The sequence below is a fragment of the Macaca nemestrina genome, chromosome 16 (assembly GCF_043159975.1).
Source record: "Macaca nemestrina isolate mMacNem1 chromosome 16, mMacNem.hap1, whole genome shotgun sequence".
NCBI classification, from domain to species: domain Eukaryota; kingdom Metazoa; phylum Chordata; class Mammalia; order Primates; family Cercopithecidae; genus Macaca; species Macaca nemestrina.
This window is the reverse complement of record NC_092140.1, coordinates 17,727,548-17,755,137: the sequence shown is the minus strand read 5'-3', so window position 1 is coordinate 17,755,137 and position 27,590 is coordinate 17,727,548. Positions and strand designations below refer to the sequence as shown.

The 27,590-nt window shown below is 37.2% G+C and overlaps 1 protein-coding gene across 11 annotated transcripts in view; it reads right to left on the bottom strand.

Moving 5' to 3' along the window:
• Positions 1 to 27,590, bottom strand: part of LOC105477465 (UDP-glucose glycoprotein glucosyltransferase 2) — a 247,274-nt gene that overhangs the window by 141,416 nt on the left and 78,268 nt on the right. For all 11 annotated transcript variants that reach the window (XR_011614666.1, XR_011614664.1, XR_011614665.1 and 8 more), the window contains 5 exons: positions 27,094 to 27,185; positions 24,264 to 24,414; positions 4,144 to 4,263; positions 2,523 to 2,608; positions 1,585 to 1,720 (listed from right to left, as the gene is read on the bottom strand). Coding sequence is in view for 4 of the 11 variants with exons in the window: in XM_071081146.1 (XP_070937247.1) it covers positions 1,585 to 1,720; positions 2,523 to 2,608; positions 4,144 to 4,263; positions 24,264 to 24,414; positions 27,094 to 27,185 (585 nt within the window). In the remaining 7 variants the exon portion in view is untranslated. The remainder of the gene's footprint in view (positions 1 to 1,584; positions 1,721 to 2,522; positions 2,609 to 4,143; positions 4,264 to 24,263; positions 24,415 to 27,093; positions 27,186 to 27,590) is intronic.

The window sequence follows — 27,590 nt, the reverse complement described above, 5'->3', positions numbered from 1 at the left end:
TTTAGCACAATTTACAGGCTGTGCCACAAATTTAATACTCACTTTTATGCTGCTTTGTATTAAACCCTGTGGTTTCAAGTATAATTTGTTTTTCCAAGAGATTATATATTAATAGTATTGTGCTGAACATTGTAGATTAATGCCATCACATGTAAATTAATGTCTGATACAAAACACTTAACAGAGATTCAATATTGATAATTAAGATAACTTAGGTAAAGATAATTTCTGAATATCTTCAGGTTTCTAAGTTTTGAATATCATAATGATCTTTTAAAATAAAATGGTTGAGTCTTAATAAAAGATGTAACTCAAATTGACTATGTCCCTTATAAACTCTTACACCAGTAAGTTAATAAAACCAGTAAGCTGAGACATAATAGTGACATATATTCCATGACACTATTTTACAAAGCAAACTGTACTCCCCAAATCACTGAAGTGTAGTTTCTATACTCTAGTTCAGTGAATTAATAAGGTATTTAATGATTTTCCTGGGGGTTACACAACTAGGGTGGGAAATTTGCAGTACTTTGGAAATTCCTTTCTCAGAAGAGTCATTCCTTGATATAATATTTATTGACAAGCTAAAGCCCAATGAATACAAAAATGATAAAAGTTATTTTATAAGCTATGACTTGACTTTTCGTAATAACAATATAGCTCTTTAATACATATATATTTCCACAATGATCTGTAACAGAATTTCAAAACCTCAATTATGAAATAATCTTACTATCTCTTGTTCTTCCTTAATCAGGTTCTTACCAATTTCTAACATCTGTTATACAATCTCTGTCAGACTCTGTATCTTACCTCTTTCACACAGTTTGCTGTCAATAAGTGACTTCCCCCTTCTTCGAAACTCTCTAGGAAGTGTCTATATGCTATGTCATTCAGAATATTTAACTCTGCAATGATTTTTTGTTTTTCCATGAGACAGGCTCTCACTCCATTACCTGGGCTGGAGTGCAATAGTTCGACCTTGGCTCATTGCAGCCTCAACCTTCTGGGCCCAAATGATCCTTCCACATCAGCTCCTGAGTAACTATGACTACAGGCATGAGTCACCACATCTGGCTTTTTTTTTTTTTTGGTAGATACAGGGTCTCACTGTGTTGCCTAGGCTGGTCTCGAACTCCTGGTCTCAAGTGATCCTCTTGCCTTGGCCTCCTGAAATGCTGGGACTATAGGCATGAGCCACCGTGCGCAGCCTGCAATGATCCCTTTATTCAAAGCCTAGTTCAAGAATTTTTCCTTAAATAATCATTTTCTATTAATATGTTTTCCTCTAAACTTACATATACAATTTAAATTCCTTTATTGGCTAAGAAAACCTGAGTAAATTCAAATATTTTGGTAGAACCTCAGTTACCTAATTTATAATATGAGGATAATATTATGTACTTCAGCAGGGAGTTACAGAAAACAAATTCATCATATGTATTAATCTCCATGATAGTTTATAAACTTTGAAATGTTACAATAAATAAAATGCAAAAATTATATATTCTAAAGAAATCATAATATAGTAATGCAAAAATTTTACATTCTAAAGTAATCATATTTAGTGCATAAACTCACATGTACTATAGAAATAAATGCTTCTGATATATCAAATTCTTCTGCAATATAGTTGAAAGCTCGCCAAAGAGCAACTCCAGCATCATTTGCTCCATCAACTTCATCATCTGTATTAAGAACAAACACAAAACCAATTCTGGAAAAAGAAGATGAATAAGGACTGTTACAATTACCTCTTGAATCACAATAAACCATTATTTAGAAACATTATTAGACTATAATATCTAGATGGAGAGAATGTATTAATAGACAGAGAAAAGGAGAATTTTATCAATTCAAAAGTCTGAATGTAATGTCTATTCACCAAAATCCACATAGCTACTGGATTCCTGCAAAATATCAAACTCTCTCCCTCTGGTGCTAACATTATCAAATGGTCATGTTCTTTTGTACAAAAAGGGTAAATATACTTTTTTTTTTTTTTTTTTTGAGACAGAGTGTCGCTCTGTCGCCCAGGCTGGAGTGCAGTGGCACAATCTTGGCTCACTGCAACCTCTGCCTCCCAGGTCAAGTGATTCTCCTGCCTCAGCCTCCCAGGCAGCTGGGACTACAGGCATGCACCACCATGCCCGGCTAAGTTTTGTATTTTTAGTAGAGACAGGGTTTCATCACATTGGCCAGGCTGGTCTTGAACCCCTGACCTCATGATCTGCCTGATTTGGCCTCCCAAGGTGCTGGGATTACAAGCATATGAAGTTGGACCATTCTGTAATTTCCAGAGTGATCAGATTATTCTCTCAGGAAGGTAATAAAGTAAACATTACCGGACAGATTTGATAAGCCGAGTCTATATAATACTTCACAACGCACAGCTATGTTACGTCAGGCACTAGAGCTAACCATCGCTTTGAATGCCCTATTAACACTCTGTGTAACACAATATGAACAGCATTGAATTTCCTTTAGTTGACAGTTTAATGCTATAAAATGACAGTTACCTAAGAGGAACTTTGTGAGAATAGAAAAGATCAGCAAGTTTTATAAAATCCAAGGTATATTCTTGGGCCGGATCAATAAACAGAACCTAAAAGAAAGATAGTATATAATCACTATTTCAACACCTTAGAATCTTCATGAAATTCAAGTTTAGACAAATTTTTGTGACTGAAAGTACAAAATTCAATGTATAATTTTTTTTTTTTTTTTGAGACCGAGTCTCGCTCTGTCGCCCAGGCTGGAGTGCAGTGACCAGATCTTGGCTCACTGCAAGCTCCGCCTCCGGGTTTACGCCATTCTCCTGCCTCAGCCTCCTGAGTAGCTGGGACTACAGGCGCCCGCCACCTCGCCCGGCTAGTTTTTTGTATTTTTTTAGTAGAGACGGGGTTTCACCGTGTTGGCCAGGATGGTCTCGATCTCCTGACCTCATGATCCACTTGTCTCGGCCTCCCAAAGTGCTGGGATTACAGGCTTGAGCCACCGTGCCTGGCCTCAATGTATAATTTTTAAAGACATTCTAGCAATTCTAACGAATACACACACACACACACACACACACACAGGATTTCACAATTTATGAAGGATTTCTAAAAGCTGTACATCCAAATATAATTATACATAGAATTTAACATCAGGCTACTCATCTTCTCTTTGGATGCCCAGTATATTTTCTTTTACCTGAACTGAAATACCTTATTCTAAATGTTCATTAGATTTTCTATGATAAATTTTTTCAAAAAGAAAGAGGTTGAATTTTGACCGAAAAAAAATAGCATTAACATAACTGCTTTATCAAGACTGCTGCAAAAATTATCTTATTTATTTCCTACATGAAAAAACAGCCCTAGGTATTTTCTCCATCTTTCAAAGTTCCAATATTAATGTTTAGCTATTATTGGGATAAAAAATTATATGCATAGATGATAAAGTGGTATTTATGTATGTTTCTCTGAAATTACTACACTTTAATCATTAATTCTTTTTAATGAAGTTCTGTCATAAATTCTTTTGAAAAAATGTAAAAGTAAAATTAATATTGTTACTATAAAATGACATAAGGGCTAAAGAGTAACAGGCAGAACATGTGACTAACATGGTTTGGCTGTGTGCCCACTCAAATCTCATATTGAATTGTAGTTCTCATAATCCCCATGTGCCATGGGAGGGACCCAGTGAGAGGTAATTAAATCATGGAGGCAGTTGCCTCTATGCTGTTCTTGTGATAGTGAGGTCTCATGAGATCTGATGGTTTATCAAGGGCTTTCCCCTTTTACTCATACTTCTCCTTCCTGCCACCACGTGAAGAAGCACGTTTGCTTCCCCTTCTGCCATGACTGTAAGTTTCCTAAGGCCTCCTCAGCCATGCTGAGGAGTCAATTAAACCTCTTTCCTTTATAAATTACCCAGTTTCGGGTATGTCTTTATTAGCAGCATGAGAACGGACTAATACAGTGACACTGCTAGTTGTTGATACCCAGTCAGCCAAGCCACCTAAGCTAGCTGCATTAGGCAAATACTTATTTCCTTACAATTCAGATGCCTATTCATTAACAGAAGGATAATCCAAAAATAATGCTGATATCTTTATAAGATATATATGTATAATCAAAATACAAAACTCACCAAATTATGAAAATTGCGTCTTATGGAAGGAATACTTCCAGGAAATACTGGCTTCAGAAGTTTCTGGCAACTGGTAGGCCATGTAATATATAAATCATCATTTTCCAAGTCATTAATCCACTAGAAAAGAATCCAGACATTTGTGAAAGCTGTATTAACACTGAAATCATTTTCAAAGCCAGATTTTTAATATATCAAGTGACAAAAAAATACATAGAATTTTCTGTATTTCTGATTAAATACAGAAGCTAGTTTAATATTCTCTAAATTATGGAATACATTATGTGCAACAATTTTATACTTGTTTAGACTTTCACATTAAGCCTTCTCTCAAAAACAATTCCTTCCACTTGTGTTTGTTTTTCATATCCCAACATAAAATTGTATTAAAATTATTCTCCATAAACCACTTAAGACAGATGAATATGTATCTTAATTATTAGCAGTAAATGAGGCCCTCTCCACCTCCCCTCTCAATTTAAAGGCTTGGATATAAGGAAAATAAAACGGCTTATAAAAATTAAATTATAAAATCAACATCTTAGAAATCAAGTTCTAATCAGCTATACAAGCTGGAGAAAACATACAAACTGCTGTTTAGAGGCATGTGGTGGGGGAAGGAACCACCAATCAAGAAGTGAGGCGTTATGGTCCTCGAAAGCAGGAAGCATAAGCAGCAAGCGCCACATTCACCTAAACTTAATCCCTGGGTCCCCAGATTGCATCCTGGAGGAATACTGAGTTGGAAAGCAGAAGTCAAAGCACGGGCCACCAAAGTGCTGAGATTTGAGGGCAGGATGCAGGGTGAGAGGGTAGGAGAGAAGGAAACTGCAGGAAACCAGAAAATTATCCATACAAATTCCTCTCATTTGCTGACCCTTAACCTGCACATATATATATATGATAACACCTCTACAAAAGCCAGAAGGAAAGAGAAACGGAGAGGTTGCAACCATAGCTATAAAACAGTATTGAGAAGAAAGAGACCAAAGTTCATACTATACACTGTGGACTTTCATTTGAGACCCAGTAAGGCCATATCCTATAAGAAAGACACAAAAATAAAAGAGCATTCACAAAGCCTAAAAAAAAGCCTCAACAGAAGCAAGTGAGCACCTGGCACTCAGGTTACCAGAACAAACCTCAGCTCTTTGCTTCTACAGCTTTTCATCAACTTCTGGCTCTCATTAAAAAAAAAAAAAAAAAAAAAAAAAGTAAAGCAAAGAGAAAAGGACCAAATACTGAAACCCAACACGGGAAAAAAAAGACAATAAAAAACCCCAAGATTACTTAGACAAGGACTTTAAAATAACTATCATCAATATATTTTTTAAAAAGCACAAAAATTCATAAAAAGAAAAATTTTGACAGAACCAAAATCTATTAAAAAAGAATCAAGGAGATATTTAAGAATTTTAAAATATAATATTGGTAATTAAGAACTCTAAGAACTTATTGGGTGGGTTTCACTGCAGACTGTACACAGAAGAGACAGGGATTAGTAGTGGATAACAGATCAACTGTTATAGTAACTAAAGTACAAAGAAAAGAACAAACAAACCAAACAAAGTGTGAGAGAGATTAGGAATATATGAAAAAGATCTAGCATATAGGTAACTAAAACTCCAAGAGAAAAGGAGAGAAAGACTGGAGCAAATAATACTTAAAGAAATTAGGAGGTTTCTACAGTAATCCAGATAATCCAGGTATGAGTTTCTTGTGGACTGAACTAAGTCAGAGACAGTGGCTTTAGAGAAAAGGTGACATAATTAAGAGACACACACAGATGGATGAATAAAACAGAGGAATTTAGGGTATATGTTCCAATAGCTAAAAGAAACAACGTCTAAATAAAAGAAGGCATAAAGACAAATCAATAAATAGATAAAAATTATAAAAAGAACCAAATAAAAATTCTGGAATTCAAAAGTATAATTGAAATAAATTAATGAGAGGAGCTCAACAGCGTATCTGAACAGATAGAAGACAGAATTAATGAATTTGAAGGTAAGTAAATGAGCTTACTCAGTCTGAGGAAGAAAAGAGAAAGGAAGCTATAGGTGCAGAGGAGTCTAATCCCACAGGGACACAGGCCTTATCTTGACCCACAGAAGGCTAAGGGTGAGAATCTGGCAGCTCTTTGGAAAGGGCAATCAGAACCCCCATTCCCAACGGAGCTCAGAATCATACAGAGCCTTCAAGCAGTGCCACTTTTCCTGACTAAAAGCAAGTGTGCCTAGATAGACAAAATGAGACTCTCAACTACAGTGCAACTAAACTCATGGTCTGAAGACTGTTAATAACCTGTAAGTACAGAAACTGAGATTAAGTATTCAAAACCTTGCAGTAATTTGACATGGCCACGACATCTGAGCATGTATCTGTCTCATTTCACTGAACATGGTATACGCCAGCTTGGGGTTCACCAATCTCCTGTGGTGTGCCACATGTAGTACAAGATACATATTACAGCACTTTGGGAGGCTGAGGTGGGTGGATCATGAAGTCAGGAGTTTGAGACCAGCCTGGCCAACATAGTGAAACCCCGTCTCTACCAAAAATACAAAAATTAGCCAGGCATGGTAGCACATGCCTGTAGTGCCAACTACTCAGGGAGCTGAGGCGGGAGAATTGCTTGAACCCGGGAGGTGGAGGTTGTGGTGAGCCGAGATTGCACCATTGTAATCCAGCCTAGGCAATAGAGCGAGACTTTGTCTCAAAAAAAAAAAAAAATTAGTCACAGGAGTAGGACAACATATTCATTGGTGACAGGTTAGGGGAAAAATGTTATTCTCTTACTATGGATAGTTTGAGAAATAATGCTCTAGCACTTGGTGAGGTCTATCTCTGAAAAACCACAGGAAAAAAAACAAGAAAAAAAGAAATTTATTTAAAAAAAAAAAAAAACATATAATGGCCCCAGGCTTTGCTGGGGTCCAAGATGAAAGCATTATCCGTGGTCATCCTGGTAAGATTTTGGCAAAAGATAATACCCATCCCCTAGTATCTGTGAGGGGATAGGTTCCAGGACTCCCCGAGGATACCAAAATCTAAGAATATTCAAGTCTCTAACATAAAATGGCATAGTATTTGCATAAAACCTACTCACATCCTCCCATATACCTTAAATCATCTCTAGATTACATATAATGCCTAATACAAAGTAAATGCTATTTAAATAGTTTTTACGCCGCACGCGGTGGCCCAATCCTGTAATCCCAGCACTTTGGGAGGCCGAGACGGGCAGATCACGAGGTCAGGAGATCGAGACCATCCTGGCTAACCCAGTGAAACCCCATCTCTACTAAAATATACAAAAAACTAGCCGGGCGAGGTGGCGGGCGCCTGTAGTCCCAGCTACTAGGGAGGCTGAGGCAGGAGAATGGTGTGAACCCGGGAGGCGGAGCTTGCAGTGAGCTGAGATCCGGCCACTGCACTCCAGCCTGGGCGACAGAGCGAGACTCCGTCTCAAAAAAACAAAACAAAACAAATAGTTTTTACATTGTTTTAAAATTTGTATTTTTTATTGTTTTTCTTTTTTTGAATATTTTCATTCCATGGTTAGTTGAATCCAGGAATGTGGAACCCTTGGATATGGAAGGTCAACTATATTTTACATCTATGATCTTACTGACACCTATTTACCAAGTCACAAGGAAAAGGTGAGTTTGTGGGGTTTTCCCTTTCTATAAAGATAATATGAAAATCATAGCTTATGAGATTAGGAGACTGACATGTTTTAATTCACCCTAAAATTGTATTATTGTCACCAAGTCTACTGTTTGCAGCTAAACATGCTCATGTGGAAAAGAAAACCTCTGGAGATTGATCAAGAATGTCTACAACTTAGTAGTAAATATGTAGGGCAGGGTATCTACATGTAAGACAACTATACAAAAATGATAATGAAAATATTCTATGGTCCAAATGTCGTGATGTCTTTTATAGAGTGACTCTTACTGAATGAGACAACGTTAGGACAATATGTACCTAAAGAATTTATTATACTTTAAGTTTTTAAAATTTTAAAGATCTCTTATGATTATGATTCTTAACATTACTTTGGGTATATTTTCTGTCATTTTAAATTGGCTTTTAAAAAGTTGACTGCTACAACAGTGAATGAACACATTATATGTGAAATTTCAACACTAAAGCTGGCTGTGATAAAAGATAAATGACACTGTTACCAACAAAGTGCAAAACGAAAGGAGAGTTTTGGTTAAATCCAGAAAACCTTGAATCTGTCTTTTTCCCTTCATGCTACTGTCTAAGTTTATGGAAATCTATGTGTGCATCACATACTTTAGTATTCCTTAAGAAAAATTTTGCAATGTATTTTTCTTTTCAGAGAGTTGAAGGGCAAATGATGTTGACAAGGGAGACAGTCAGAACCTGCATACTTTGAATGCAATATCAGGGCACTAGTGCCAAGAGTTACAAAAGAAGAAGAGCCTTTTAACTTTGGTGGGAGTGCAGAAGGGAGGATCAAAACTGTGATTTGAGCACATTATTGAGTAAGATCATATAATGGAAAAGGGGGAAACTGGTTTAAACAGATGAAATAAAGGTAGAAGTTAATTAGAACTACCAACATAAATATATGCCCTTTTAAAAGAAGAAAATGTTTTCTTGCTCTGTCTTCACTCTTTTCTACTCTGAATATTTTATGTGAAACAATATGAAGTGCACATCTAATGCCCAGATTTTGGTCGTTAGCACTATTTTCTACAGAAAAAACTTGGTGAATAGGCAGTTCCACATTTGGAGAAAAAAGAATCAAGATGACCTATAAGACACCTTGTCAGAAGTGGGTAGTGTTTAAAAAATAAAGAGGTCAGTTTGAAGGAAAGGCTGCCAGGGACCATGTGCTGATTATTTTATCATTTAAAAGAAAATAGTTACTATAGTTAAAAAGAACTTTTAGTGTTTGTGAGAGTCCCTAAGCAGGATGCTCCAAAGGAAATGTTTCAGAGATAAGCCAAATATACTACAGGTTGAGCATCCCTAATCTGAATATCCAGAACGTTCCAAAATCTGAAACTTTTTGAGTGCTCACATAATGCTCCAAGTAGAAAATTCCACACCTGATACCTTCGTTTTCTGATGGCTCAAGTACACAAATGTAGTTTCATATACATAATTTTTAAAAACGTCTAAAATTACCTTCAGGTTATGGGCATACGGCATACATAAAACAAGTAACTTTCATGCTTACACTTGGGTCCCTTTTCCAAGGTATCTCATTATGTATGTAAACCAAAAATAAAATTCTATGCCCCACAACAATCTGAATGGACTCCTCCTTTTGGCAAGGGCATTCCAAAATTAACCTGAAAAACTAGTTCAGGCCATGATGGGAAGCGGGAGTCAGATATGCCTCATTATTCCCTCCTTTCTGTTGGAATTTAGACACAGCTGACCAGCATTAACATTAAAGCAGATCTTAAGACTGACAGAACAGACACTGTAAGTCTGATTAGAAACATTTACAATCTATTCTTTCTGAAGCCTGCTACCTGAAGGCTTCATCTGCATGATAAAACCTCAGTCTCCACTATCCCTTATCCTAACCCAGACATTCCTTTCTATTGATTCCAGATAACAACTCAGCCAAGTGCCAACTAGAAAATCTTTGAATCTGCCTATAACCTGGAGTCTTCAAGCCCCTGCTTACAGTTTTCCTGCCTTTCCAGATGTACCAAACCAATGTACATCTTACATGTATCAATTGATGTCTTATGTCTCCCTAAAATGTATAAAACCAAGTTGTAGCTTGACCACCTCCCACGTTTTCAGGATCTCCTGAGGGCTGTGTCACAGGTCACTGGTCACTCATATTTGGCTCCGAATGAATCTCTTCAAATATTTTACAGAATTTGACACTTCATCTACACATATATGCAAATATCAAAAAAATTGAAATCTGAAACCCTTCTGGTCCCAAGCATTTTGGATAAGGGACACTCAATTTGTAATGTGTAACAGTTGTCTATGCCTGACGTCTTACAAGAAAGTAGAGGGCATAAAGAACAAATCACTAAATTACTTAAGAAATGTGAACTACTTTGGTTTGTTTATGCAGTTATAGCACTGATCCTTCAGGTAGGACAAGCTGCTATCATAATAACCACAATTGGTATTTGTTTTGTTTTCTGCCCTAGATTCAACAAAATGTTTTAAAAAGTCAAAACACTATGTTCCTATTGTTAATTATGAATCTTGAAGCAGATTGAATTATAGGAATAGATCTCAGGCAGGCCTAAAGTCTGTGTCCACCAGGCTATGGTACAGCTGCACATCATTTTTTACAAGTTACTTGCACCTGGTAAATAGGTAGATCAGTTTCCAGAAAAGTTGCAATAGGGCAAAAAGGTAAAAAATGAAACAAAACAGAAACTTAGTGAGAGTGGGAAATGCAAGCTTAAGAATCTAGATAGGATCCTTATGCAAATCAGGTGGTACCTGGGTGTAGGTTGTTGCTACTCATAAGGTTCTTTTCTGTTAGTTGTAAAACAGTAATACTTCTGCATATACAAATGAATAAAGGTGTTCCCTCTCTGCAGGACAAATTATAAAAGGATATAACCCTTCCTCTTATCAGGCAGGGCACACATGGGACATGGCCAGGAGAATTGTGCTCAGAGTTTAGCCCCACACTCCTTCCCTCAACCAGGTACACAGGGGCAGTAGAAGGGTTGGTTAGAGGGTCAAGCCTCCCTAGCTTTCAGTTTTCAAAGCGCTCAACCAGGGTTGCTGCATATTATTGTTCATTTTTTGTGCACACTTCTTCATTTTAAGATAAAGTCTATAAAGTGATATTTCGTTTGAACTTTAGGAAATGTTTAAACAGATGCAGTAAATGTAACTAAGTAGTATGATGTCACAGTTAAGAGCATGCGTTCAAATAACCTTTTAGTGTCTCAGTTTCTTCATCTGTATAATGGGGATGCCACCAATACCTTTCTAATAGGGTTGCTGTGCAAATAAAATGATATAATTCATTTTAAATGCTGAACACAGTATCCGGCACTCAGTGCTCAATAAATTTAAGCCACCGTTGTTAGTAAAAGGCAATTACAAATAGAGCAGGAAATAAAATTTAACAACAAACTAAAATAATCTTGATAAAGAAGTACAAAATTGGAGAACTCACACCTCTTGATTTCAAAACTGACTATAAAGCTACAGTAATCAAAATAATGCGGTACTAGAATAAGGACAGACATACAGATCAATGGAATAGACAGCCCAGAAATAAATCTGCATTTATGATCAATTGATATCTGACAAGGGTGCCAAGCAATGGTAACCAAAAAAAGGTGGAATTCACAAAAATTAAAATTTTGTTGTACATCAAAGGACACTACTAACAGAGTCAAAAGGCAACCTACAGAATGGGAATATTTGAAAATCATATATCTGATAAGAAATATCCAGAATATATAAAGGTCTCCTACAACTCAACAAAAAACAAAGAACCCAATTAAAAATGGGCAAAGGACTTGAATAGATATTCCTCTAGAGAAGATATACAAATGGCCAACAGGTATTATGAATCAATGCTCAACATCACTAGTCATTAAGGAAATGTAATCAGAACCACAATGAGATACCAGTTCACACTCATTAGGATGGCAATTACCAAAACCAGAAAATAACAAGAATTGGTGAGGATTGTGGATAAATGTGAACACTTGTGAATTGACAGTGGGAACGATGAATGATGCAACAGCTGTGAAAAAAAGTTTGGCAGTTTATAAAAAAAAGACACAGAAATACCATATGATTCAGCAATTCTACTTCTAGGTATATACTCACAAGAACTGAAAGCAGAGATTCATATAGGTGCTTGCACACCAAAGTTCACAGCACAGCATTATTCACAATAGCCAAAAGTTAGCAGCAGTGTAAATGCCCATCAACAGATGAATGGATAAACAAACTGCGGTATATACATTCAATGAAATATTATTCAGTCTTAAAAAGGAACAAAATTCTGATACATGCTACAACATCGCTGAACCCTGAAAACATCATGCTAAATGAAGTTAGCCAGACACAGAAGAATATTGTATAATTCCACTTACATGAAGTATCAATAGGCACATTAATAGAGACAGAAAGTAGACAAAGCTTACCAGAGGCTTCAGGAAGAAGGGTATGGGGATTTATTGTTTACCGTGTACAGAGTTATGTTTGGTATAATGAAAAAGTTCTGAAAATAAATAGTGGTGATGGTTGTACAACACTGTGAATGTACTTGATGCCACTGAAGGGTCAAAAGAGCAAATTTTATGCCACGTGTATCTTACCTGAATAAAAACTACTTTGTGACAATCTCGTGGGACCACAACCTTTATGGAGGGTGGCTTCCAAAACCAGCTATACTGCTTATGGACTGGAATTCCTGGGGTTTGGGGCCTGTGGTAATCTTGACAAATTACCAGTCTTATCAGTGCTTATGAAGAGAGAGTCTGCTGAAAGCAGCAGGGTGGCAGAGAAGGGAGGTACACCATCTGAGACTGATATCTGAAAGCTTGCCAGAATCTGAGACAACTCAGGGAAATGAGACTCTGAACAGTGTGGGGTCAATGGGAGCAGCATAAGGGCTTGAAAGTCCAACTGCTCCTCCACACACAGAGTGACTGTCCTTCACTGCCAACCTCAGAAGCAAGCTAGGATATTATTTTACAAAGAGAATTGGAAGGTTTCTTTACAGGTCTGTTTACTATGTCTAGAATAGCCTTGACAATTACTGCCCTAATTTTCTGTGTGTCTCTCTTAGCATTCTTTTCTACAAAAGCTAAAAAACACAAATTCTTAAATATCAGACACAAGTATTAAGATTACTTACAAGGTCATTAGTTTTTCTCACATAACATTTTTAGAAAAGACATCTGCTATTGAGATTAAAGACAAAGTAAAAGCAAAATCTAGCCAATGGAAGAATACGGTCTATAGAGTGGTAGAAAACAGTAACAAACATCTATAACAAATTACTTCGTGTTCTAGAAAACACAAATGATAACTAATTAGTAATTCGTTATTTATCCTGAATCTGAGGTTTCTGATGTTCAGGGAATATGGCGTTTCCTTGGGGCTGCTATAGTCCTTTGGCTCTGAGAAGGCACACAATCTTTTTTTTTTTTTTTTTTTAAGACGGAGTCTTGCTCTGTCGCCCAGGCTGGAGTGCAGTGGTGTGACCTTGGCTCACTGCAAGCTCCGCCTCCTGGGTTCATGCCATTCTCCTGCCTCAGCCTCCGGAGTAGCTGGGACTACAGGTGCCTGCCACCACGCCCGGCTAATTTTTTGTATTTTTAGTAGAGACAGGGTTTCACCATGTTAGCCAGGAGGGTCCCCATCTCCTGACCTCGTGATTTGCCCTCCTCGACCTCCTAAACTGCTGGGATTACAGGCGTGAGCCACCATGCTCGGCCCAAGGCAGATAAATTTATGAGCAGGAAGGTTTTCCAGGTAAGACAAAATTAACTATAATAACTGAATACTTCAGAGGGAATCCCTTACATTTGTATATAAAACAACTAGCAAAAATTTCAGAGATTTTTTTTCGGCTTAAAAACTTTTTTTTTTAGAAGGGGCTTCAAGATGGCTAAATAGATGTATGTGCTGCTCGCCTCTTCCATGGAGAGGAACCAACATAGGAAGTAGATAATCATACTTCGAATAGATCATCTAAGGGAGAACACTGGAATTCACCAGAGAAGTGACAAGAAAAACCAAAAGCAAGAAAGGAGAGGGAAATAAGGCAGACTGCTAGGCTGGCATGGGCTGGAAGCCTAGAGAGGTTCCTTAATGCAAGGAAAGTGTGAGAGACCCACAGCAGTCCACATTTCCACTACGGACTCCTATCATCCTAACCATGGAAAAGCCCCTTGACCCTTATGAGCTCTGAGACTAACAGAGGGAGCTACCTGGAGATTGCACAATGCCACTGATCCAGAGAGGGAGCTCATACCCAGTCCCACAAACCCCTGAGTTCTAAGCCACTGCAGTATGACATCATTTTGAGAGCCCAGCTCCCACAGACTGTGTCCTGCCCTGGGGCCTAACAGTCCCTGCATCTCCATATCTCTGGGGTTCTAATGACATTCCCTGCTAGGGCCAAGGCAGAAGCCACTGGCAGTCATACTGCCTCCCCAGCAGAGGGACATTCACACATTTTCATGCACCTAAGGACAAATTCCATTTGCTGCAAACTGTGTGTATGTGTGTATGTGTGTGTGTGTGTTTTGCGGGGGAAGTGGGGGCATAGGATGAGCAAAGCATGCCCCAGCCACTTGCCTCCAATTGCTCCTACTGAAAGTGACTCCACCCTCCCCAGCAGCAGAACAACAGCACAGCTGCTGCTGCCTCTACCTGAGCATTCCACCTGTTGCTGGTGGATCATCCCGCTCCCCTGCTGCCCACCAACCATAGCCAGAGCCTGAATGTACTAACATAGCGCCTAAGAACCATCTTGCCTGGTTCTATCACCCCTAGTACCTGAGCATACTGTCCAGGCCTGGGGATCACCCAGCCCAATCCATTACCATTGGCATCTGAGCACACCTCCCAGTGTCATGCCCACCCAACCTGCCACTACCATCATGTCAGGGCCTGGGCAATGGCTGACCCAGCCCATCACAGCTACGGCCAACACCGGCATGAACCCTTAGGTCCTAGAGAATTGTCCCACCACTGATACTGCCATTGCCCATGCCACAACCACTGCGCAGGTGCTCAAGAACCTACCTACCACTGTCATTCCCAGCACCCAAGCAAGTCATCTAGAGGCCCAAGAATCAACCTCCCTGCACCTGCTTAACACTGGTGCCAGTGTACCCTACCCTGGGGGCCAACGCTTAGCCCACCATTGCCACCTGTAGGGCCCTAAGTCTGGCCCAGCTGGTGTCCCACATTTCAGCAAAACTTCATCACAGCCTCCACTAGTAACTGTGCTATAAGCCACCTAGGAAACAGAGACACCACTGATGCTGTTTGCAGATGAAAAAATTATACAGAGATTACCCTACTGCATATATCCAGAATCAAAACCAAAAAGTGTCCTATGCAACCAACACCATAGATATATGGTCAGGAAAAAGTCTTCCCCTAACAATGGAAATTTTAAAAAATGGAATAAGTAACTGTTACACCAGATGCATAGATGTCAAAGTAAGGACACAGGAACATAAACAAGCAGCCTCCAAAGGAACACAATAATTCTCCAGCAACAGATCCCAATCTAGAAGACATTTATGAAATCCCAGGAAAACAATTCAAAATACAGAAATTAAGCTCAGAGAACTATAAGAGAATACTTTAAAACAATACAAAAAAAATCAGAAAAACAATTCAGGAAGTGAGAAATTTACCAGAACCAAATAGAAAATTCACTGAATGAAATGTAAAATGTATTGAAAAGCTTCAACAGCGGACTAGATCAAGTAGAAGAAAGAATCTCAGAATTTTAAGGCAAAATTTTGAAATATCCCAGTCAAATAAAAATACACACACAAAAAGAATAAACAAAGCCTATGTGACATATAAGACACCACAAAGTGATCAAATATTTGAATTTTGCTGTCCCAAAAGATTTTTTAAAAGTATTAGAAAACCTATTTAATGAAATAACAGATAAAGACTTCCCAAGTCTAATGAGATTTAGACATCCAGATACAGGAGGCACAGAGATTCCCAAATAGATACAATTCCAAAAGGTTTTGTCCATGGCAAATTATAGTCAAACTGTCAAAAGTTAAAGAAAAGGAGAGATTTCTATAAACAGCAAGTGAAAAGTATCTGGTGGGAACACCCATCAGATTAACAGCAGATTTCTCCACAGAAACCTTACAGGCCAGGAGAAAATCACATGATATATTTAAAGTCCTGTAAGAAAATGCCTGCCAGTTGAGGATACTATACCCTGCAAAGTTATCCTTCATAAATGAAGGAGAAATAAAGTATTTCTCAGACAAGCAAAAGCTGAGGGAATTCCTCACCACTAGACCAGCCCTGCAAGAAATGCTTAAAGGAGTCGTATAACCAGAAGTGAAAGAATGGTATCTACCTTCCTAAAACATAAATACCACTAGTAGAACAAACCACTGAAGTCAGAGAAAAGATTCAAATGTTACCAATACAGAAAACTAACGACACGATTGTTAAAAACAGAGACAGAGACAGAGACAGAGACAGAGACAGAGAGAGAGAGAAAGGAACAGAGAACACACAAAATAAACAGAAATCAACTAATAAAATGACAGAAATAGTCCTCACGTATCAATAATAACCTTGAATGTAAATGAATTAAACTTTACACTCAGAAGATACAGACTAGCTGAATGGATTTAAAAACATGACCCATCCATATACTGCCTAAAAAAAACTCATCTTACTTGTAAAGAGATATATAAACTGAAAGTAAAGGAATGGAAAAATATATTCCATGCAAACGGAAACCAAAAACAAGCAGTAATAGCTATACTTTTATCAGATAAAACTTTAGGTCAAAAACAAAAGTACAATGATATATGATTGTCATTATATAATGATAAAGGGATAAATTCATCAAGAAGGTAAAACACTCCTAAACATATATGCACCCAACACTGGAGTACCTATATATATAATGCAAACATTATTACAGCTAGAGAGAGAGAGAGAGAGAGACTCCAATACAATAATAGCTGGAACCTTCAACACCCTACTCTCAGCATTACCTAGAAGGAAAATTGAAAACAACCACTGGATTTAAAATGCACATTTGATGAAATGGACTTTAGAAATTTACCCAATATTTCATCCAATAGCTACAAAATACACATTCTTCTTACCAGCGGATGGAATATCCTCCAGGATATACCATATGTTAGGACACAAAAACAAGTCTGAAATTTTTAGAAATTGAAATTATATCAAGTATTTTTCAGACCAACAATGGAATAAAACTACAAATCAATAACAAGAGAAACTTTGGAAGCAATAGAAACACATGGAAATTAAACAACATGTTCCTGAATAAATACTGGGTCAAGGAAGACATGAAGAAGGAAATTAAAAAAATGTCTTGACACAAATGAAAATGTAAACACAACATACTAAAACCTGTGGGATACAGCAAAGACAGTGCTAATAACAAAGTTTGTAGCAATAAGCTCTTATATCAAAAAGGAGAAAGATTCAAATAAACAATTTAATGATGCATCTGAAGGAACTAGAAAAGAACAAACTCCAAATTGGCAGAAAAAATAAATAAGATCAGAGCAGAACTAAATGAAATTGATACTAAGGAAAAAATACAAAGGATCAACAAAATGAAAAGTTTGTTTTTTGAAAAGATAAACCATTTGATAGACTAACCATGACAGAGAAGACCTCCAAAAAAGTCAGAAACAAGCACACTGATATCATATAAACAAAAAAGATAATCAGAGACTATTACAGAAAACTATACACTAACAAACTGGAAACCTTGGAGGAAATGGATAAATTCCTGGACACATACAACACACCAAGACTGAATTAAGAAGAAATAGAAAACCTGAATAAACCAATAATGAGTAATAAGCATCAATCAGTAATAAAAAGTCTCCCAACAAAGAAGAGTCCAGGACTAGATGGCTTTACTGCCTAATTCTACCAAACTTTCAAAAAAGAACATAAATTCTCCTCAAATTATTCCCCCAAAAAAATGAAGAGGAGAGAATTCTCCCTAACTCACATTCTATGAAACCAGCATTACCCTGATACCAAAACCAGACGAGGAAACAACAATAAAGGAAAACCACAGGCCAATATTCCTGATTGTATTAGTCTGTTTTCATGCTGCTGATAAAGACATACCCGAGACTGGGTAATTAATACAGGAAAAAGGGTTCAAAGGACTTACAGTTCCACATGACTGGGGAGGCCTCACGATCATGGTGGGAGGCATGGAGGAGTAAGTCACATCTTATATGGATAGCAGCAAGCAAAAAGAGAGTTTGCTCAGGGAAACTCTCCCTTATAAAACCATCAGATCTCATAAGACTTATTCACTATCATGAGAACAGCACGGAAAGAACTGCCCCCATGATTCAGTTACCTCCCACTGGGTCCCTCCCACAACACATGAGAATTCAAGATGAAATTTGGGTGGGGACACAGCCAAACCATATCACTGACGAACACATGCACAAATTCTCAACAAAATACTAGCAAGCCAAATCCAAAAGCATATCAAAAAGATAATACACCATGATCAAGTGGGATTTACCCCAGAGATGCAAGGATGGTTCAATATACACAAATCAATAAATGTGATACATCACATCAATAGAAGGAAAAAAACCATATCCTATTAATAGATGCAGAAGAAGGATTTGGTTAAATTCAACATTCATTCATGATTAAAAACTCTAAACAAACTAGGCACCAAAGGAGTATACCTTAGCATAATATAAAGACTAGAAATGACAAACACACAGCTAACATCACATGCACTGTAGAAAAGCTGAAATATTCTAAGAACTGCAACAAGACAAGGATGCCCACTTTCACCACTCCTATTCAATGTAGTACTGCAAGTCCTAACCAGAGCCATCAGGCAAGAGAAACAAATAAACGCATGCAAATTGGAAAAGAGGAAGTTAAACTGTACCTTTTTGCACACAACATGATTGTATATCTAGAAAAACCGAGGACTCCACCAGAAAATTCTCAAAACTCATAAATTCAATAAAGGTGCAGGATGTAAAATCAGCACACAAAAAATCAGTAGTGTTTCTATACACCAATAATGAAATAGCCAAAAAAGAAATCAAAAGGTTAATCCCATTTACAAGAGCTGCAAAAAAATACTTAGGGATTAATTTAACCAAGGAGGTAAAAGATCTGTACAAGAAAAACTACAAAACACTGATTGAAAGAAATTGAAAAAGACACAAACAAATGGAAAAACATCCCATGCTCATGGTTCAGATAAATATTAAAATGATGATACTGCCCAAAGCAATCTATAGATTCAATGCAATCTCTATTAAGATATCGTCATTTTTCACAAAGATAGAAAAAAAAATCCTAAAATTTGTATGGAACCAAAAAAGAGCCTGAATATCCAAAGCCAAAACTGGATGCATCACACCACCTGATCTGAAAATATAGTTACAGTAACCAAAACAGCATGGTATTGATATAAAGACAGACACACAGACCAATGGAAGAGAACAGAGAAGCCAGGAATAAATTAATGTATTTATAGCCAACTGATTTTTGATAAAGGTGCCAAGAACATACATTTGGGAAAGGATACCCTCTTGAATACATGGTTCTGGGAAAATTTGATATCCATATGCAGAATAATGAAGCTACATCACCATCACTTATCATGTACAGAAATCAACTCAGATGGATTAAAGGCTTAAACGTACCCCAAAGTGTAAAACTGCCAGAAGAAAACATAAGGCAAACACTTTTGGACATTGGTCTAATAGGTAAAGATTTTATGGCTAAGACCTCAAAAAACACAGACAACAGAAGTAAAAATAGACAAATGGGAAAAAGCTTCTGCACAGCAAAGGAAAAAAAATCAACAGAGTGAAGAGCAAGCCTGTTTGATGGGAGAAAATATCTGTAAACTATTCATCCTACAGGAACTAATATCAAGAATATACAAGGAAGTTGAACAACTCAACAGTAAAATAAACAACCTGATTTTTAAAGGGGCAAAAAATCTGAATAGACATTTCTCATAAGAAATTATACAAATGGCCAACAAGTATATAAATAATGTTCAACATCACTAATTATTACATAAATGTAAATAAAAGCAACATGGAATATCATTTTACCCCAGTTAGAATGGCTATCATTAAAAAGATAAAAGAGTAACAGATGTTGGTGAGGATGCGGAAAAAAGAAACTCTTATAGACAGTTACTGGGAATGTAAGCTAGTATAACCACAATGGAAAACACTACGGAGATTTCTCAAAAATCTAAAAACTGAACTACCATCCAATCCAGCAATCCCATTATGAGGTATTTATTGAAAGGAAAAGAAATCAACATCTCAAAGAGATACTTGCATTTGCATGTTTATTATAGCACTATTCACAATAGCAAACATACATAATCAATGTGTCTATCAACAGATGAATGGATAAAGAATTATGTGGTATATATTCACAATGGAGTATTATTTGGCCATAGAAAAGAATGAAATGTCATTTGCAGCAACATAGATGAAACTGGAGGTCACTGTGTTAACTGAAATAAGCCAGACACAGAAAGACCAATATCCCATGTTCTCACTCATAAGCGGGGACTAAAAATATTGACCTCATGGAGTTAGAGTAGAATGATAGATACCAGAGGCTGGGTAGGGCATGCTGGCAGGAGGGGTTGATGAAGAGAGGTCAGTCAATAGGTATAAACAGTTATCTATACAGCTAGATAGAAGGGATAAATTCTACTATTCAATAGCAAAGTAGGGTGACTATAGTTAGCAGCAATATATTACATAATTCAAAGTAGCTAGAAAAAAGGACTTGAAATGTTCCCAATACACAGAAATGATAAATACTGCTAGTGACAGATACCCCAAATACACTGATTTGATCATTACACATTTTACATACGTAAGAAAATATCACATGAATCTAATATGTAAAATATTGTGTATCAATTTAAAAAAACAAAAAGCTCTTTTCTTATGATCATGTAAATAATATATACCCATGGTTAAAAGTTGGGAATTCACAGAAGAACATGATGAAAAAAATTAAAACTACCCATTAAATCACATCACCCATTAATGCCTTAGATTTTGATATATTTCCTTCTGATATTCTGCCCCTATTTTTACATGACATGATTCTGTATATTTACTTAACAGAATTATTTTAAGTCATATTTATAAGCATAATTTTCATGTCAATAATACTCAACTGTGTGAATATAAAATTTATAACACTTCTCTGTTAGGTAACTAATTTCTATTTTGTTTTCAAAATATGTAGTGATAATCATCTTTGGGCGTAAAGTTTTTTTTTCCATCTCCCACTATTTCTTTATGATAGTTGCCAGTAGTGAAATTACTAGATACTATGTTTCATTATAAGGGCACCACAGGCATAACGTTTTTTGTTTTTTGTTTTTTGTTTTTTTTGAGATGGAGTCTTGCTCTGTCACCAGGATGGAGTGCAGTGGTGCCATCTCAGCTCACTGCAACCTCTGCCTCCCAGGTTCAACGTAGTCTCCTGCCTCAGCCTCCCGAGTAGCTGGGACTACAGGCACGCACCACCACACCCAGTTAATTTTTGTATTTTCAGTAGAGACAGGGTTTCACCATTTTGGCCAGGATGGTCTTGATCTCCTGACCTCGTGATTCACCCACCTCATCCTCCCAAAGTGCTGGGATTACAGGCTTGAGCCACCGCGCTCGGCCGTTTTTTTTTTTTGTTTTTTTTTTTTTGAGACAGAGTCTTACTCTGTCGCCCAGGCTGGAGTGCAGTAGCGCCATCTTGGCTCACTGCAACCTCCATCTCTCAGGTTCAAGTGATTTTCCTGCCTCCGCCTCCCAAGTAGCTGGGACTATAGGCACGTGCCACCACACCTGGCTAATTTTTGTACTTTTAGTAGAGACGGAGTTTCACCATGCTGGCCAGCATGGTCTCAATCTCCTGACCTCGTGATCCACCCGCCTCAGCCTCCCAAACTGCTGGGATTATAGGCATGCGCCACCGCGCCTGGCCAGGCATCACTTTTTTAAAGGATATGCCGATTTACACTTCCTCAGTTAAATTCTAGTTTTTATTAATAGGTAGTGAGATTATATATTATTTCATAGTGGTCATTATTAGGGTATTTACATTTTTATGTTATTGTGAATAAATCATTATCTTCCAAATAGATTTTGAAAGAAAAGCTTTAGATCTTTGTCCTATCACTTCAAACCCATTTTATTAAAGCTTTTAATTAACTACAGTAGCTTTGAGGAGTTTCAGTTATACCATCTTGTCATGCAACATTTTTATTCTCATTTCTAATAGTTACTCCTTTTATAATAATAAGTCATAAGGATAATTATATTGATCATGTTTGTAATTGTAATGCTTCCAGAGTTTCATCATTAAAAATGATGTTTTTTGTTGTTTCCAGATAAATACTTATTCATTTAGGGAATATTTATATTTATTGAGTACCTACTAAAACCAGGGACATAATGGTAAGAGAAAAAAAAATGAAACAAATGTCTACCTTCAAGAACTTCATATATAGTCTAATAAGAAACAGATATAACAGCATCACAGGATAAATGTAAAACTATAACGGTGCTAAGTATACAAAGGGATTAATAGTTCTGACATATATGTATATGTGATATAATTTGGATACTTGTCCCCACCCAAATCTCATGTTGAATTGTAATCCCCAATGCCAGAGGTAGGGCCTGGTAGGACGCGTTGGGTCATGGGGGCAGATCCCTCATGTCTTGGTGTTGTCTTTGTGATGTGAGTTCTAGCAAGACCTGGTTGTTTAAATGTATGGCACCTACCCTCCAACATTCTCTCTCCCTCCTTTTCTTGCCGTATGAGATACCTGCTCCCTCTCTGCCCTCTGCTGTGAATAAAAGCTTCCTTAGGCCTCCCCAGAAGCCAAACAGATGTTGGCACCATGCTTCCTATAAACCCTGCAGAACTGTAAGTCAATTAAACTTCTTTTCTTTATGAATTACCCAGTCTCAGGTATTTCTTTACAGCAATGTAAGAATGGCCTAATACATGTGCATACACCTATACATGTGCATATGTATGAAGAATCACATATTAAACGTGTGTGTGTGTGTGTGTGTGTGTGTGTGTGTGTGTGTGTGTGTGTGAGAAAGGGTTAACTCAACAGGCTTGGGTTGCTCACACCTTGGATATTCCCAAGAAGGGTCTGTTTACACAACTGTCTCTTGACTGAGTCCTGGCAATTAAGTTCTTGGAATGTTCTGATTGATAAAAAGAGTGTTTTGCACAGTTAGGACCCTAAGCCATGCTGCAGCAGTTCCAGCAGTTTGTCTAGAGAGTTTGTACAATCTGAGTTATAATAAACACCTGCTTTTCCTCAGTTTGGAGCTTCAGCCAATGACGGCAGGTACAGAGAGCCACTGTATGTCTACATGATGGATCGTCTCTCACAATCTTGAACTCAGGCTCAAGTAAGTGAGCTTCCCTGGTATGTAGCACTTTGCATATACTGTCACATATCATATTAAGCATACAACTCCACTAGCAGGGAACTCTTGGAAGCTTATACCTGGCTTATGCTGGACTTCACCCCTGCTAATTTTTTCACATCATTTTGCTCTACTAAGCCATAACCATGAATATAACAACTTCTGAGTCTTGTGAGTCCTTCTAGCAAATCACTGGATTAGAGGGTAGTCTCCAGGGATTCTCTAACATCATTTGAAAAATCATCTGGATTGTTAAGGAAAGTTTCTCTCAGAAAGGGCTTTTCAACCTAAGTTTGAAAAAGGAATAGGAGTTAACTGGATAAAAAAAAGAAAAAGTGCTTTCTAAGCATGAGATAAAGGATAGTGGTGAAAAGAATGTTTCACAGTCTAAGAAATGAAAGGTGAGAGCAGCCATCTGCAGCCTCACAGGCCATACTGAAGACCACTTCTCTGCTTAAGCAAGAAAGGGTGATATGATCTTTTTTTTTTTTTTTTTTTTTCCAAAAAATCACTTGGCTGTAATACACACACCAGAATCTTTGGAGGCCACTGCAAATTGTTTAGGCAGGACTTTCATCATGTTAAGGTAGCACTTTTATACACCTCAGATTTTAACTATTTGGTGTCTTGCTGTTACTGTTCATGTGGTTATTCTGTTGTTTTCTCTGAAGGTGGAAAGGACACTGAATGAGAGTGAGTAGGTATTCTTGTGACAGAGACTATGAAAACAGACTATGAAGAAGGAGAAGGAAGCTGCAAGTGGGAGAGGAGATGGGTCTATAATTTTACTTTCTCTTTTCACTGAGAACTGTTCCGAAATGCTGACATTTATTGTCAGGCCTGCCAATACTTCGTTTTATGTTAAGCCTTAAGTATACTACAGGTTTTAGTACAAGGAATAGCATAAGCACTTACCATTATAGAAGAATGTCGAATATCTAATACATAAGTATATTCCCAAATGTGTGAATTTAATTTTAAAAATTTGCTCATATCTTCCCCATTGATCCCAAGATTGCGAAGGCCATTCATTATTTTTCCTTCTAATTTCAGCATATCCAAAATACTATATATTCAAAGAAAAAAAGTTTTATTTTGATTTTTCCAAATTAAAAACAAATCTTTTAAAGTTTGACAGATTTCTTAAAGCATTAGAAATGAGAATTTTTGGTATCTTCATTAATAGCAGGAAAAATATATTAAATTCATTAAGAAATAAGGCAAATAGTTCTAATTAATTATCCAGAGTAAACTTAGATAATTTTTTTAGTGGTAGTAAAAGCTTATTATTATATAAAAGATAAAACAACAAAGACTATTGTATTCTTTATCAAAGTAGTGAGGACATGATCAGCCCTGAGAAAGCCAAAAATGAGAAAAAAAAACCATTAGGTCACTCTTTTGACAAACCTACTACAAAAATGACATAGGATTGAACAAGACATAAAGTATAAAATTCTAATACACAGGAAGCCCCATTAAAGCATGAAGTTCACATGTGTTTGAATACAAATTTAAATTTCTTATTACATATAATTTGAGAGTACTTAAACATAATAGAAAGTATTACTGTAAACAACAACATCAATAATAACCCCACTGACAACAAATTGGGGAATCTAAATGTTTAAACTATTCTTCATCAAGTCTGTGCCTGAGGCGACTATTCAGAGGCAAAAATATAAAAGGGACTCCTTCAATGGGCTAGAACAGAATGTTCTAATGTAGATACATAAGACCCTGCTTATGTACTTCATCAGTCTTACTTGCCTTTCTCCCCAGTCAGTACCACATGTTCCTACGGTCTCAGCCTTCCTTGGGGTGAGATGTAGGCCTTTATAGAATCAATGCTGATCTAATCCTAACCCATAGAGGCTCTGGCTCCTCCCACTACTCTCAGTGTCAGAGCAAGAAGGGCTGGGCCATGTATGGCGCATGTTATTGGTTTTTTGTTGTTGTTGTTGTTTGTTTTGAGACGGAGTCTCGCTCTGTGGCCCAGACTGGAGTGCAGTGGCACAATCTCGGCTCACTGCAAGCTCTGCTTCCCGGGTTCACGCCATTCTCCTGCCTCAGCCTCCTGAGTAGCTGGGACTACAGGCGCCCGCCACCACGCCCGGCTAATTTTTTGTATTTTTGGTAGAGACGGGGTTTCACTGGGTTAGCCAGGATGGTCTCGATCTCCTGACCTCGTGATCCGCCCACCTTGGCCTCCCAAAGTGCTGGGATTACAGGCGTGAGCCACCGCGCCCGGCTGTTATTGGTTTTTCACAACCCAGTAATGCAACACTGACAGGAGATAGGAAGGGAGCACAAAATAATTCCTTACTCCTTTTCTTTCCCCACTTGGACAATTCCAACATATTGGTTGCATCAAACCTCTCTATGTGTAATGTCTCTGTAATACGACATTTTCCTTCCATTTTCTTATTTTCTTTCATTCATCTTCCTCTTTGCATTAATTTTATTCCACATCCTCTGATCTTTTTCTGAGGATTTTTTTGATTATGCTATCCTCAAAAATGTCAGAAGATATAAATGTTCTCACATATTGTCTCTTCCTCTTTTAAGAGAATCATAGTAGCCCTAACTAGTGATCAAATCGATGAGGAATAAAAATGTAGCACACATCCTGCAAATCTCTAATGACCAGACGTAGGAGCTGGGAGTTTTACTTTTTTAATAACCTACAGCCTTCCTAAATCCTGTGTGAAAATATTCCTGCCAAAAAATTTCCTCATACACTACCTTAGAAAACTTTCTAAAATCTACACACCATTTCACTACTTCCTTTAAACCTGTTTTCACTGCTCCTGAGCACAGACGTAATTTTTGTTCCCCTGAAATTTACAGGCTAGCATGTAAAAACTTCTCTACTCTTTCTATGTGTATTTCTATGTGTAGGTTATTATTTTTCCAATACTAGGTCCAAGAATTCAAGTAACTAAAGAGAAAAGCCCCATTTGAGATAAAACTGTAAAAAATGTTCAGTAAAACTACTCCTCAGTCTTTCCGATATATTTTCCAACATATTTTCAAACTGGTAAAGAAACAGAATTTAAATAAACAATTCAAATAATTTCACTTCAACAAAAGTATACTCAATTGAATTAAAACTGAATATCTGAACTAAAGCATCATGTTTCCTAAGTTCATCTAATGTTTCAAATATTAATTTTAATGTAGTTTTATGTTTTTCTATAAAAGTAACTCTTCTGTTTGGCCCACAACTTTAATTTTGGGCAAGTGACCATTGATAAAGCAAGGACTTCCTAATTCTGTCCTGTTCAAAATTCTGAGCAAAAAAATTTTCAGTAATTTTTTTTTTTCAGACAAGAAACCAGATAGCATCTGGCATTCATACATAAGCACTTTAAATTCCTCCTGTCAATTTCTCTCTTCTGGGGAAATACCCCACGTTGACTTCAGTTCCTAACTGGTCTCTGGTTGTTCAGTCCAGTTCCAAATAACTTCTCTGCTAAATCATCAATCTACTCTTCAATAAAAGACAGTTTAGAATAACAAAGTAATTATAGGTCTAACACTCATCCAAACAAATATCTTGACTGTTTCTCCCAGTTCTGATAATCTAAGACACTTTGGGCTTGCTCATTTTGGTAGAATAAAGCTGTTTTGTACAATCAAAAACATGTATTTGATTTATCTTTAAAGTGATCTCCATATTTTGACTTCAATGTTTACATTTTTATAAACCAGAGTTCATTTATAGCAATAATTTAATACTTACCTAAAAGGGTCATAAACATCCATATCAACATGAAGGCCATTTATAAACAGACGAGCATCACCTGGCTGAATTTTAAATCTATCTCGAAGATCCTTGAAGTAGAGCAAAGCAATGGTTAACCAGTGATAAAACAACAGTGATCTATATTAGGGGTCACCATATATTTCTATAAAGAGTCAGAGAGTAAATATTTTAGGTTTGACAGGCCATACAGTCTCTGTTGCAACTACTGATCTCTGCCTTTGTATCTTTAGATACTATGTAAACAAATGGGCACGGCAATGTTTATTGTAAAAATTAAACTTTTAGACCAGGCATGATGGCTCACACCTGTAATCCCAGAACTTTGGGAGACCGATGTGGGTGGATCACCTGAGGTCAGGAGTTCAAGACCAATCTGACCAACATAGTGAAACCCCATCTCTACTAAATGCAAAAAATTAGCCAGGTGTGGTGGCACTTGCTTGTAATCCCACCTTCTTGTGAGGCTGAGGCAG